Source organism: Herpailurus yagouaroundi, unplaced genomic scaffold, assembly GCF_014898765.1.
Source record: "Herpailurus yagouaroundi ecotype Mexico unplaced genomic scaffold, PumYag 190, whole genome shotgun sequence".
Classification (NCBI taxonomy): Eukaryota; Metazoa; Chordata; class Mammalia; order Carnivora; family Felidae; genus Herpailurus; species Herpailurus yagouaroundi.
The window spans coordinates 31,755,834-31,770,961 of NW_024412421.1; the positions used below are offsets into that span (position 1 = coordinate 31,755,834).

At 50.4% G+C, this 15,128-nt stretch overlaps 1 protein-coding gene across 1 annotated transcript in view; it reads left to right on the forward strand.

The window, feature by feature from the left end:
- Nucleotides 1–15,128, forward strand: part of PLCG2 (phospholipase C gamma 2) — an 88,851-nt gene that overhangs the window by 50,281 nt on the left and 23,442 nt on the right. The window contains exons 22-27 of the mRNA XM_040443417.1: nt 1,964–2,066; nt 3,360–3,569; nt 5,115–5,260; nt 5,840–5,954; nt 6,791–6,958; nt 12,653–12,741. Coding sequence (XP_040299351.1) covers nt 1,964–2,066; nt 3,360–3,569; nt 5,115–5,260; nt 5,840–5,954; nt 6,791–6,958; nt 12,653–12,741 — 831 coding nt within the window. The remainder of the gene's footprint in view (nt 1–1,963; nt 2,067–3,359; nt 3,570–5,114; nt 5,261–5,839; nt 5,955–6,790; nt 6,959–12,652; nt 12,742–15,128) is intronic.

Consider the following 15,128-nt stretch of genomic DNA (forward strand, 5'->3'; position numbering starts at 1 on the left):
GGCCCCCAAGCCACCTACGGCACGGATGGAGTGTGCGGTACGTCCTGGCACTCTCCGCTGCTTTTAGTGGAGAAAAATGCAGGGTTACTTGAAGGCTTCTGTCCTCACATGAAGGTCTCTGAAATCAAGCCTGGCTGTTCAAGGCTCCTGTTCTCTGCCTTTGATCTACATTCCTCCTTAGTTGGTTTTTACGTCTGCTAATTCTCATTATTATGTGGTCATAACCCTGCATCCCTCCCTCCTCCCCAGCCGCCCGGCGCTGGGGAAACCAACACGCTGAATCCTCAGCTCACTGCCGGGAGCTCCTCGCCACAGCCCTACCGTCATGTCTGTCCCTGACACCCTGCTCAGGGCTCTGCGATTTCACGGTGGAGGGCAAGAGACCAGGCACTAAGATCTGTCTGGTTAGTGAGTTTGCAAAGCCTGACTAGGGAAGCTGTGCCTTCAGGTTCTGGGAGAGCCCGGTGGGTGCAGTCTACAGGTCTGGAGAGTAACTGTTACACAATTTTGATGCAGCAATGGGTCTTTCGTCTTGAATGGACATCGTTTTCTGCTGAGGCTGGGAAAAAGTGACACCCATGGCATGTCATCGCTCTGTGCTTTGTGAGGCAGTTTCTGTAATTCGAGACAGGTGTGGCATGCCTCACCCACCCTTGTCCGATGCGATTCTGTGGTCACTGGGGAGGCGGTGTTGGGGGGCACTCTGGCCCCGCTGGTTGTTTCCCACACCCCTGGTGGGGTGCAAAGGGTTCTTTGCTCAAGTCTCAGTACTCTAGAAGGGGACTCCTCCGGTTAGCCTCCTCTTATCGTCGTGGAGACTGAGGCACAGAGAGACTAGACGATGTGCTCAGTGGCCACGGCCAGTCAACGGAGGGCCAACTTTTGAACCGGTGTCTGGTTCCAGTTCCTGCTGTTACACCAGGTGGTTTTCAGCCTCTCTCACCACGTCACCCCCGGTCACCTGAATACTTGTTACCCACACATGTGTCTGTGGGGACAGGGGTGGGCACTGCTGGTGAATGGCACCATCCCTGTCCTCATCCTGGCTGGAGTTATCCAGGAAGACTTCCCAGAGCAGGCACGCTTAAGGTGGAGTGTGGAAGGAGAGATCTCATGGAGTGGCAGAGGAAGGATGGGGGGAGGTGCAGGGTGAGGAGCAGGAGGTCCGTGCTGTGGTTCAGAGGGACTGGGGAGGTGAACTCTGGGGCCCTTTAAAAAAGATGACGGAGAAGGGACGCGGTGAGGCCCGGTGCATAAGCATCTGGTCTGGTCACTGTCCGCCGTGGGGGCCACTCAACCTCCGTATACTTCGGTTTCTTTGCAAAATGGACACCACTCCCCCTCTTGGGGCAGATGGAGGTTACCCTCATCAACTGCCCTCCTGCACTTAGCAGGCGATGCCCGAAGCTGAGTGGCCCCAGTTTTCACCTGCATGTAATTTGCTCTCAAGGCTCCCCCTTTGTCAGTGCAAGAAAGGGTCAGAATTCGGTGAGATGGGAGAGAGTTGGCTGGTGTGGGGGGAGGCAGGCACTCATCCTTGTGCACGTGGAGACGGATTGGACAGCGCGGCCTCCAGGGGGACAATGGCACGGGGAGGAGCACGTCGCAGGGACGAGGGTGTGAGGACAGCAAGTTCTAACCAGGATGTGCTGCGCCCATGCGAACACAGGCTTGGAGAGCTTTGCTGGGGTGGCTTTAGGGGAATGGATGGGGCAGGAGCCTGAGAGCAGAGGGTCGAGGAGAGCGCCGACAAAAGGGAGCCCCCCTCCCACCCCGTCCTGTGCCCAGAGACTGAGCTGGACCCCCATCTTGGGTGGAAACAACTTGGAAACGTTGGAGGTCAGGGCAAAGGAAAGCATCCAACTGTACTAAAGATCTGAGTGTGGAGGGGCGCCCGGGAGGACAAGGGGGGCCAGGGCAGTGGGGAAGCTTCCGGGCTGACGCCAGGGGCTGGCTCCGACAGGAGAACAACATGAAGTACTGGGAGAAGAACCAGTCCATCGCCATCGAGCTCTCGGACCTGGTAGTCTACTGCAAGCCGACCAGCAAGACCAAGGACAATTTAGGTACTGTCTCCTCTGACCCTGCCTCCTCCCTTGGCTGGACACCCTGGTTTCCTTGTAAGTCAGGTGCTGTCAGAAGACAAAGCGAGAGAGGTTCGTTGCTCCTTCTCACGTGCTCTCAGAGCATGCAGCCAAAACAGGCCCTTCCGGTGCCCTCAGGAGGAAAACCCTCCCTGAGGGTGGATTGGTCTCCCACCGTTGGTCTAACAAGTTAGGACACACTTGGTGGTTAAAAGCAATACCTGTTTGTTAACTCACAGTCCTGGAGGTCAGAGGTCCAACATCAGTGTCAACTGGGCTGAAGTCCAGGTGCCAGCAGGGCCCTGTTCGTCCAGAGGTTCAAGGGGACAATCCGGGACTTGCCTCTTGTGGTGGCTGCGAGCATTCCTGGGCTTGTGGCCAAACCTCCCCCAGTCTCCCTATTCTACGGACCCTATGCTGAGGGCCTAGATGACCCCCCACTTTCAAGCTCTGTAATTGAATCACACCCACAAAGTCCCTTTGCCAGATAAGTTACAAAGTCACAGGCCCCAGGGATAAGGACCTGGATGCCTTTGGGGGCCATTCAGCTGGTCACAGAAGGATTCAGGTATCAATCTTCTCACAGTCGCCAAGGGAGCAAGTTCTCTGACCTAGTAAAATCCCGTTCATTTTATCTTCCCCCTTTCTTTGATCTCAAGAATCTGAGTCCAGGAACCCCAGTTAACTGGTCCAAGAACTTGCTCCCCAGGAGGGTCCCTGAGCACCTCCACCTGCAGGGAAGGGTAGCAGGGCTCAGAACCAGACTCGGCCAGACTCCGCGTGTTGATGGGCTGGCCACCACCGTAGTTGCCCGTTTCTGTCCTGTTCCTTCTCCCCTTCCGGGCACCCCCTCCTAGCACCTCCCTGCCTGCAGGCAGCTGACTCTCCCTCCTCCACGGTGCCTGGTTCACTCGCCTTGGGTCCACGACCTCTTGGCTGAGGAGACCACATCCTCAGATGTCGTCCTACCGTTGATCACTGCGGCCACTCCCTACTGCCCCCCTTTCTGTAACCATACCACCTTTGTTTTTTCTTGTACAAGGCTGCTGGTGGCTTTAAACAAGAAGTAAGTTACACCAATCGAGACTAGAAGGCGGGGGGGAGCGCTGGGACCCGTAGCAGTACTGGTTATGGAAATGGCATCATAACCACTTGACTGTCTTGGCCTTGAGGTTCCTGGTTTTGGTTTACATTCCTGTGTATCCAGCCGTTGTACCAAACGTTAAGAAAATGCACGAGGCACAGAATAAACGGGGACTCCCTCTCTGTGTGCAGAAAACCCCGACTTCCGAGAAATCCGCTCCTTCGTGGAGACGAAGGCTGACAGTGTCGTCAGACAGAAACCGGTCGACCTCCTCAAGTACAATCAGAAGGGCCTGACCCGTGTTTACCCGAAGGGACAGAGGGTGGACTCCTCCAACTACGACCCCTTTCGCCTCTGGCTGTGTGGCTCCCAGATGGTGGCACTCAATTTCCAGACTCCAGGTAAAGGAGCAGGGATGGTCGCATCATTCCAGGCTCGGTCCGCTGGGGCCACCAGTGTGACATGCTACCCTAGAAGGCACGATTGGTCCCAGGAACTGTCAAGGTTCAACCAGCACGGTAGCGTGAGGCCCATCAGCTCAATGGAGCCTTGACAGGGGCAGTGGACACTTGCCATTGCAGAGACAGAAGCTGAGCAGGGAGGCTTAAGTGAGAAAGGAAATACTTGAGCTCATGTAACGAAAAGGTCCAGGCGTTGAGACAGCTTCAGGCACAGCTGCATACAGGTGCTCTGTGGCTGTCTTTAGTGAACTCTTCTCTGGCCCATCCTTCGTTGAGCGTTTCATGCTCAGACTCTTACAGAGATACTCCCTGCTGAGAGAAACCCACATGCTCAACTTTTTTCCACAAATGGTAGCAGAAATCACAGTGCTGTGCTCTTTTATTGACAGAGCTATTCACCAGGAATCTCCTTTATGTTGTTTTTATGCCTGCGTAGGGGGGTTCCATTGAATGGATGCCTCATCTACTCAACTGGTGCCCCCATGGAGGCGCACTGAGGTCCTCTCCCGCATTTGCTATTACAGACAGCCTTGACTTCTGTAACCTTCCGTGAGCACCACTTTCCACGTGGCGGAGCCCTTCGGTGGCACGGAATTCTCAGAAGTACAGGCTAGGTCCTACAGCATTGACATGTGGACCTTTCCTGAGGAAACCCAGTGAACACCCAAGTCCAGCAACGCCTGAGCTCAGGCATCTCACCAGGCCGCCCTCCAGAGGGACTGGGTGGGATCGCAAATTGAGAAAACATTTGAATACCCCTTTTCAGTGAAACTTAGCTCAGTTTTATCCAACTTTTCAATCTTCGCCAGTACGATGCTCACGTTGTACTTAGGGCTTCCCTTAGGCATAACGTGAACCATGTTTTTACGAAGCGTTTTCTTTTTGCGAACTGTCCCTGTTTCTCCAACAGGGCATAGGTATTTATAGTACGCATTATCAGATGGCTTTCATGTGTGGATCTTCCCCTGTCATTTGAGTTAGAACGATTTCTCTTTCTGCAACAGGTCTTAAGTGAAATTTTATTTTTTTAAATTTTTTTTTTTACGTTTATTTATTTTTGAGACAGAGAGAGACACAGCATGAATGGGGGAGGGGCAGAGAGAGAGGGAGACACAGAATCGGAAACAGGCTCCAGGCTCTGAGCCATCAGCCCAGAGCCCGACGCGGGGCTCGAACTCATGGACCTTGAGATCATGACCTGAGCCGAAGTCAGACGCTTAACTGACTGAGCCACCCAGGTGCCCCCTAAGTGAAATTTTAAAATTAACCCCAATTCTTTTCTAATAAATCTTCAGCATTGAGTAGGTTTTACTGTCATACTTAGGATGGTGTTCACCAGTCGGGACTTTTTTTGAAACGCTTATTTTAACCACTGCCTGAAATTATTTTTGGAGACAGCTAAAATGACGCCCCACCCAGCGCCTCGGGCCCAACAGGCGGCCTCGTCCTGCCTCACTCACAGCGGCCCTTCCCTTGCTTTCCCAGACAAGTACATGCAGATGAATCAAGCCTTGTTCTCACTCAACGGGCGGACAGGCTACGTCCTGCAGCCCGAGAGCATGAGGACGGAGAAGTACGACCCCATGCCGCCCGAATCCCAGCGGAAGATTCTGATGACTCTGACGGTCAAGGTAACTTAGGCCTCTGCCCAGTGACACCTGTCATCTTGTGTAAACCACCAACACCCAGTCACTGTTTCAGGATCTAAATTACGGCACACCCACAGGTTGTAGGGAGGGGACTTGGTCACCACCCCAGGTCTCCTGGGGGTGAGGTAGGAGGTCCATCTCTTACTGGGCTCAGCAGGTGGTCTCATAAGAAAGAAAAAAATGAAGTATATATAATGAAAAAGTCTTTTTTTTTTTTTTTTTAAAGAATACCACTTTCTCCCCTCTCCTTTCCTGGGATGTCTCTGTAGGTTCTCCCTGGGCACAGGGACGATGCGTTTCTGTGCTCAGGAGGTTCATGAGAATGATGGCCTGGGGGCTCCGATCCTGGCTTCTCCTTAACACCTGTTCTCCAGCCCCATCTCCCCGGCCACCGCAGAGGCTTGTTAGGGCTTCAGTGAAGAACCTGCGGCTGGCTTGGACCTCATCTGGTCTGACCGTAGAACCCAGACTGAGCCCCGTGCGATGCCACCCATATAAAACTTGTCCGTGCTTCCCAGGATGGATCGGGAAGAACTGCAGCTTTTACCTTTGGTGCCCTAGGTCCTCGGGGCTCGCCATCTCCCCAAACTTGGCCGAAGCATCGCATGTCCCTTTGTGGAGGTGGAAATCTGCGGGGCTGAATATGACAACAACAAGTTTAAGACCACAGTTGTGAGTAAGTTGCATCACGTGTCCTGTTGTCCACATCTTCTCTTTCAGCCTCTGTGCCCGCTACAGTTCAGCTCGGGGAGGTGGGGAAACACAGGGCACCGTGATTAACTAGGTGGGCTGGTACCCAGTGCCGTGTTTCTTTGTGTTGGGAGTCTTGGGCCAGCCCCCTATGCAATGATGCTGGGGTGCTCCCCTTTGGGCAATACCCCCCCTCCCTGCCCACGTTATCTACACAGTCAGGCTTGTGTCCAAGGCTAAGGGACAGAGACACAGAGGGTGTGGCTAACCCAGAGGCTGCAGCCTTACATGGGTGATTTTATCCTTCAGAGGGAAGGGAGGCCCAGAGAAATGCTTGCTTGCTCTTCCAGTGGAAGCCAGGAACTGTCAATTTTCTAAGGCCTGGGCTCACTGACCCTGGTAAAAGACAGCCTGATGAACTCATGTGTGTACCCGTGACATTGGCATTTCTCAGGGGGTGACAGCCAGGAGGCTGGTTCACACGACTCCAGACCCCCCTCCCTCACCAGATGCGGAGTGTGGCTCTTCCCTCTGTGATCTCTTCCACATGCACCTGTTCCTGCTGTCCTGCCCCTTCCATACCCGGGGGAGCTGAGATGGTTGCTGTAGCAAGGGGGTGTGGTCTCTTCTCTCTGCTCTCCAAGTACCAGACCTATGAGAGCAGCTTTACCAGAACTGCTTCCGGGAAGAAAGTGTTTTTTAGATCTTGGCATAGATATGTGTTTACAGGGTGCTAAGGAGATTCAGAGCTGACAGAGAGGCAGTTTTACCAGGAGGGGGCAGGTTGAATGGGGCCTCAGCTGAGCCTTGATCTCCTTCCAGATGACAATGGCCTAAGCCCCGTTTGGGCTCCGACACAGGAGAAGGTGACCTTTGAAATTTATGACCCAAACCTCGCGTTTCTGCGCTTTGTGGTCTACGAGGAAGATATGTTCAGTGATCCCAACTTCCTCGCTCATGCCACTTACCCCATCAAAGGAATCAAATCAGGTAAGATGTTTAAAAAAAAAATTTTTTTTTAACGTTTGAGAGCGAGCGAGCGAGAGCCAGGGAGGGGCAGAGAGAGAGGGAGACACAGCATCCGAAGCAGGCTCCAGGCTCTGAGCTGTGAACACAGAGCCCAACGCGGGGCTTGAACCCATGAACCGTGAGATCATGTCCTGAGCCGAAGTCATATGCTCAACCGACTGAGCCACCCAGGCGCCCTGAAGATGTTTTAGTTGAGATGGTCGGTTTGGGATAGCATCGTTTTTGGTCTGTGCTGCTGGCTTTAGAAAGAACCAAAAAGCATGCCTCCTGGTTTGTATTAAATTGTTGCAAAACTGATTGGGTGGCTCGGACCGCTGACCATGCGGCTGTTACCATGGGGACAGCCTCCATTTTGCACAGAGACCAGGGAAGGTGTGGAGGCTGGGCTCCTTCACGGTCAGGCCTTTGTGCAAAGTTGGATTATTAGGGAATTGCCCATCTGGTAGTGTAGTTTGATTTCATTCCGAAAGGCTAGGGGCTTAGGGTGAGGGCAGCTCCGGCCCTCCCCCAGGCTCGCACTGCACTCTGGGGGGAAGAAAAAGGCCCTGAGCAGCTGTGAGCTACGATCTCAGCTCTGCCTCTTCCTGAGGCCTAGAGAGTCCCCAGGAGACAGACTTCTTCCACTGCTACCACCTTCTTCTACGCTTAGCCAAACTCCTTCGTGCTGCTTGAAGGGTCTTATTGGGTCTGCCTGTGACCACGCCAAGCTGGGACATGTGACCAGCTCTTAAGAACTAGGAAATGGAGTCCCATTACCGCCCCCCCCCCCCCCCCCAACCACGCCAAAGCAGCCCCCCCCCCCCCCCCGGGGAGGGGGTTCAGAGTTTCATGCTGCTCTGTAAAGGTGGCTATTCTTGTAGACAGTTTCTCTCCTCTCCTGCTGGACTTGAGATGTAATGTTTGACAAATAGTCCCTGGTTCCATGTGGGATTCCCTTTTCCCCCTTCCTCGGTATTTCTGAGGCATGAGACAGAAGACCCTAGATCCTTCTGGAGTCCTCATGAGGTCACGGTTCCCCAAGGATCCCAAGGTTTCAAGGTTTCCAAACTTGAAACATATCAGATATTCCCTCAGTTTCTACCTTTCTTAGCATCATAAATCGGATCATTTCCGGCGTGGTGCCCTTGCCCAGCTGGGCATATGGTTGGAAAATGCAGGTTCCTGGGCCCATCCTGGGGTGCTCCGACTCCCCTGGGGTGGGGCCCCGAAGTTGCACGTTCAGGCAGCTCCTCAGGTGGCACTTGGAAAGGACTGAGCGTGGCTGCCTATCTTATCACCCAGGAAACAAATTCCTAAGCAAAGGAGTAGATCAAATCTGAACTTAGAAACCACGTCTTCATAGTTTCCTCTAAATCCCTAGCATCTGATATTCGACAGCCCCTCTTGCTTAGCGAGCCCACACTGTAAACTACTTTAAACCCGGCAGTCAAGGTGCAATTTTGTAACGTGCCCTTTTACGTAAGGGTTAGGATGGACTTCTTTTTACAGTAACCGTTTGCTTGTTCCTAACCCACCTCCCCCTGGACCCATCCTGCACAGACAGGGGTGTGATGTCATGGAGAGAGGTCAGAGTTAGTGAACCTTCCCTTCCCAGCCAGGAAATAGTATCAATTAATCTAGAACATTCTATGACTTAGCCTAGAGGTTTAAATTTTTTTTTTTTTAATGTTTGTTTATTTTTGAGACAGAGACAGAGCATGAACGGGGGAAGGTCAGAGAGAGAGGGAGACACAGAATCTGAAACAGGCTCCAGGCTCTGAGTTGTCAGCACAGAGCCCGACGCAGGGCTCGAACTCACGGACCGCGAGATCGTGACCTGAGCCGAAGTCAGATGCTTAACCGACTGAGCCACCCAGGCGCCCCAGCCTGGAGGTTTAAAACACAAAGAGCAGGATGTCAGGGATGATGAAAGAAGGGAGCCTTCCCCTGCTCCCGTGTGGCGTCCAGTGACCTCTGGCACATTCATGTCCCAGGGAGGCATGAAGTGAACAATCCCTTTGTGCATAAGGCTTTGGGGGCCTTCTGAACTCAGAAATAGACTCTGCCCGTTGTCATTAGGGATGCACTTAAGCTTTTGAGCCACATGGAGCACAGGAAGGAAGGAAAATAACATCTTTTGTGTTTTGTGCCTTCAACTCTCTAATCCTTGCAGCGGTCCCGTGAAAGAGGTTTTATCATCTCTGCTTCTTAAGCATGAGCACTTTAGGGCCCGGAGCTGTTCACTGACTTGCTCAAGGTCACACACCTGTAGGACCAGAACTGGGATGCAGACTCAGGAGTGACTTCCTTCCTCCTCTGCAGGCCGCCCCTACTCCTAATAAGCCAAAATTCTGAGCCTGCCTCAGATCATGTCTCTGGTTTCCTGTGTATCTATGGCAACAGCCCAAGCTGACAAGGACAAAACAGAACCACACTGTTTCTTGGTGAAACTGGGTAACACCTTTCCACCCTAACCCCAAGATGCATGAAGGCTGCTCAGGAAATGAGACCTGGGCATTGAAAGGAGGGGGGGGGGCGCGTGGGCGTAGGGCATGCCCTCTCCCAATCTGGAGGCACATGTACTCGAAGCAGAATGGCACCACCCGCTCATTGGAGTGCAGGGGCAACCCGATAGCCTTCCCCATACCAGGAAGCGTTCAGCAGTCCAGGACGTTCTAACAGTCGATCAACACCCAGACAGATTTCTTCCACATTGTCCACAGATCAGCTCTATTTCAGGCCCCACCCCAGCCCTCCAGTTAGAGTCTGCATTTAATAAGATTCCCATAACATTAAAGCTGGAGGGGCTCTAGGCTGGACTGTAGGAATTCTGTGGGTAGCCAGGAAAAAAACAGACCAGCAAACCAACAACAACAACAAAAGAATCACATCACCTAGGAGGAGAGACTAGGTCAGAACACTTCACTATTCACGGAAAGCAACGTCCCCAAAATCCTGCAAGGAAAAGTGTCACCTGAGAGTTTTATATTCAAACTGTCACTCAATTATAAAAAAAAATGGATGCGTTCAAATATGTGCCATTTGAGGACTATATGTCCCATGAGGTTTTTGAAAATGAGAGGACAAATTAAGCCAACAAAAACCCTGATAGAGGGACGTGTGGGTGGCTCATTTGGCATCTTCCTGCAGAAGAGGAAGTCAGGCATCTGACTCTTGGTTTTGCCTCAGTTCATGATCTCATGGTTTGTGATTTCGAGCCCCACGTCAGGCTCCACCCTGACAGAGCTGAACCTGCTTGGGATTCTTTCCCTCTCCTCTGCTCCCTCTCCCTCTCCAAATAAATAAATAAGCTTAAAAAAACTGAAAAAACTGATAGGGAAGTTCAGTCAAAAGGAGGGGAGCACTGGACATTTAAAATTTACCCACAGTGAAATGCACAAATTTTAAATCCTAAGAGCACTGTAAACCAGTATCGAGCTCCAGTCCATGAGACACACGCGGACGCATTCAGGGGAAGTATACAGTTGTATATATATTTCCAAGTAAGATGACACCTGTGCGCGCCTGATGCAGGGATGGCTAAGTGTGATAAAACAAAAAGAGTAAAAGGTTAACGGGAGGATGTAGGTGATGGGTGTACAAGTATCTCTTGTAATAGGATTTTAGCTTTGCTGTAACCAAGTCTCCCTCTGTGCAAGAATTATGGTTACAAAATGCAACACAAATACAGTTGAACAGCATGGGGGTGGGGGACGTCGTTCTGTCAAGCAATCAAAAATCCACATATGACTTTTGATGCCCCAAACCTAACTACTAATAATAGCCTATTGCTGACTGGAAGCCTTACTGAAAACAAAGTCAACACATACTTTGTATTTTATACTGTATTCTTAAGGTAGAGAAAAGACCCCGTTAAGAGAGTTACAAGAGGGGAGCATGGGTGGCTTAGTCGGTTAAGCATCGGACTTTGGCTCAGGTCACAATCTCACCGCTTGGGAGTTCGAGCCCCGGGTCGGGCTCTGTGTGGACAGCTCAGAGCCTGGAGCCTCTTCAGATTTTTTTATCTTTCTCTCTCTCTCGGCCCCTCTCCCGCTCATACTCTGTCTCTCTCTCAAAAACAAACATTAAAAAAAATTTTTAAAAAAGTTATAAGAAAATACATTTACAGTACTGTACATCTTGAAAAAAACCTGCATATAAGTGGACCCTTGCAGCTCGAACCCACGTTGTTCAGGCAGGGGTCATCTATTTTATTTAGACGCTTGTCCTGTAAAGATGATAAAATTAGGGGGACGAAGGAGAGGGAAGGTATAGGCTTGCATGACCTCATCAACAGTGGGAAGCGCGCGAGAGAGGAATCCTATGGTACCTTTAAACTTTCTCCAAGAGAAATAATAATAATCACACACGCCAAAAACCTGAATGGTGGAAGAGGAAGAAGAGGGAGTGCCCCAATGTAGGCATTGCTTGTCCTGGAGAATGGGGTAGAGTGCAAATAAAAGCTTTCCAGGCAAACCAGGACCACATTGTGAACCTCCAAGGTAGTGTAAATGCAAACTGTAACGTTCGGAACTGCTTAGGTTAGGGTATGATCAGTAGTGATTTTAAAGCAACTCAAGACCATAGACTATGTCGGGAAGATACCATTCAGAGTGGTTTCTTCCGGGGGCAGCTGGGTGGCTCAGTTGGTTAAGTGTCTGACTCGATCTCAGCTCAGGTCTTGATCTTAGGGTTGAGTTCAAGCCCCACGTTGGGCTCCACATGGGGCATGAAACCTACTTAAAAAAGTGCGCCTTTGGGGCGCCTGGGTGGCGCAGTCGGTTAAGCGTCCGACTTCAGCCAGGTCACGATCTCGCGGTCCGTGAGTTCGAGCCCCGCGTCAGGCTCTGGCTGACGGCTCAGAGCCTGGAGCCTGTTTCAGATTCTGTGTCTCCCTCCCTCTCTGCCTCTCCCCCGTTCATGCTCTGTCTCTCTCTGTCCCAAAAATAAATAAACGTTGAAAAAAATTTTTTTTTAAAAAAAAAAAGTGCGCCTTCTAGAATAAGGGGTTATGCCGGGGGTAGGAATGAGAGTTTAATTTTTAGTATGTATTTGTTCTTACTAAAACAAGCCAACAGATCAGCCTTTGAGATGTGTTGTCTTAAACATTACCTAATGGGGGAAAAAGCTCTACCTCAACCATCCCCTAAATAATAAGAAACATTTAAATGACTGTCCTAATTATAAATAAAGGCTTTCAGAGGATCAATACTGCTCGGGATCGCCAAGGGACAGATTTCCTCCTATTGGAAATCTTTAAAGATAAAACACTGCCCCCTCCCCCTCCTAGCAGCAGACATGAAGGGAGGGGTTGTGAAGGAAGCTTTACTCCTTTGAGTCTTTTGGCCTCAGGAGTATTCAAGAACGTGAAGCATCGCTGCAGTCACTCTACATTCAGTGTGTGATGTTCTGGAGGTTTTGATTTCTCTTGAGTGATTCATTTTCATTTCTGCATGAATCTTTAACCCCCTTCTCTGTGCGGGCCTGTCTGTGAGGGCTGCGTTCCTGAGCCCATGTCCCTAACCATCAGGATGGGACCTCTGGTTTCCATAAAGTCAGCCCCCAGCTTGGGACACTCCCCTGTCTGCTACTTGGATACCCTAGCCCTGGCTACGCCCGAGAACGCCAAGGTCTGATATGAATGGCCTCCCTTTGCATGATCTTTCCATTCCACAGGATTCAGATCTGTTCCTCTGAAGAACGGGTACAGTGAAGATATCGAGCTGGCTTCCCTCCTGGTGTTCTGTGAGATGCAGCCAGTCCTGGTGAGTGAACACCGGGTGGGGTGGAAATGGCCTGTGCGTACGGCTGGTAGATGGACTTAAACCCGTTGGGCATTATCCAGCCAGACACGCCCATCACACAAGAATCCCGCAGCCACCCCAGGTTTTTCCTTCCAGCAACCTTCCCTCCCTCTTGGAGAATGCAGTACGGTTCTTTGAGTAGATCTTGTAGTTGGAAAGGGTGAAGCTCGTTGGAAGTTCCTTATAGTTATGTTTCAGCCAGTAGAGTCAGGCAAGACCATGCTCTTCTAGAGAAGCTCATCCTTTCTGGGGGCCTTTCCCCACCTGTTGGGTCCTTGGGAGTCCCTTCAGAAGGTCTGACAGCATCCACCGAGGCCTTGTTGTGGCCAGTGCTGGGGAGACGAGTTCACAGTGATAGGCACTACTTTTGTCATTCTCTTTGCTGCTGGAGGAGCCTGCCTTCCTGGTCCTTTTGCCAAGACCTTGAAGATCCTTAGCCTCTCCTTTGATGAACCAGTTTAGGGAGGTTTGGTGGGAAGGGCTTGGCCTCACTGGATGCAGCACCAGTGTGTGATAGTTTATGTCTCCCTCGATGGTTAGAGAATATCTGGATGTGTGATTTTGGAGCTTTAAAATCGTCTTGACAGCCTCTCCCAAAGAATGAAAGCCACTTGGCATGTGTTTTTGTGAGAACCCACGATGTGGCCAACCCAATCTCACAAGATCTTTCCCTCTCCCTACCACAAAACCCAGCATGAACAGGTTGAGTGTGTGGTCACCCCACTCCTCTTCGGATAGCCTAGAACAACCCTGGTTCTGGACCCCAGCAGGCTGAGGTGGGCTTGGTCATCGCCCCAGGATTTTCATCTTGATTTCTCATCCTGGTTGTTCTCTGGGTACAGAAATCACAGCCTCTCATTTGTTGTTTTGGAAGTTGCTTATTAGGCAACTTCCAGAATAAAGCTGAGAACCATCCAATGGGGAAGGGAGGATGGCAGGGGTGGAGATGCCTTTTAACAGCTGTAGCCATAGTCCATGCAGTAAAAATTCATGAACGCGACTCAGAGGAGAGAACGTTAGGCTTTTCTGCATAGCTGTCTGCCTTAACATTCAGTTTCTGCAACCTTGATAATTTTCCACTTCAGAGCATTTTATAAACATGGAAATGGAACAGGATGCAAACATAAGGAAAGACAGACAGGAAGCACTAAAAGCAGGAAGCGGACACTGAACAGGCACAGTAGTTGGGGGCCAGAGAACCTCCCTGACAGCCAAAGACATCACTTGTATTGGTGTAAAATAAGCTCACGATGACAGAATTGTGCCTGGAAAGGGTAAGGCGATGGATGGTGCAAAGTTTCCCATTTTCAAACAAAGTTAAATGGCAGTGCTTCAGACTCTGTCAAAGTAAACATTGACACCAACTGTCGTTTTCGCTTGACCCTTCGATTATGGATCAGAAAATCACCTTTCGTGATTGTTACTGTCATTGCAAGGCTGGGTCCCGAAAGGGCACCTGAGTTGGTCATAGGTCCTTGTTGAGAATACCCAAGACTTAATTAAATGGCTCTTCTTTTAGAATGAATTACGCACTTGTCAATTTATCACCAATAAGACTGAGTTCTTTAAGTCCATTAAAAGACCTCAGCCAGAATACATGATTTTGTTTACCTAAACACACACAGAGCCCAGATTGTGGAAACTAGTTTTATAATCTGGGGGAAGAGGACTAGATAATGTTGGCATTTGGTCTGTTTGACTCCTTCACTTCCTAGGTCAATGCCGCCTTTATGTAAATGATACTACTACAAATCCGTGCGTCCATGTGTATTTCTTTTTTAAAGCAGGTTTCTTAACTTTGGGGCCAGAGGTTTGTGGAGGAAATTGTCCTCTGCATTTAGAAAGTTCTGCAGCATCCCTGCCCCTTGTGTAACCACCCAACATGTCCCCGGGTTGGCAAAACTGTCCTTGTTGAGAACGGCTCTGAGCGAAATTCTAAACACTTTTCATACTATTACCTAATCTTTAACAGCATTTTTCCACTGAATGGATGGACCATAGATTACCAAATTGGTCGTTTACATGGAGTCCACTTGCAAGTAAGGCTTTCATGAAATTCTTTATGTGCCTCTGCTTTTCCTCCTTTAATTCAGTGTTATTTTCTTAGGACTTATTGCCAGATACGGGGTCAGTTTATTGAAGCAGGATGGTAGAAATATAAAACCTGGAATACATAAGCATGAAGACCCCTGGCTTAGTCAGGCTTACCTTCCCCAGCCCACAGAAGGATCTGGGATTCTGTTGCCTGGGGAACACATGAGCATAAAAGGCCATCTGCAGACATTTCATGGACAAACAATGTGATAAACTGGGCTTCAGATGATGGTAGGGCCACGTTGGTCTAGATC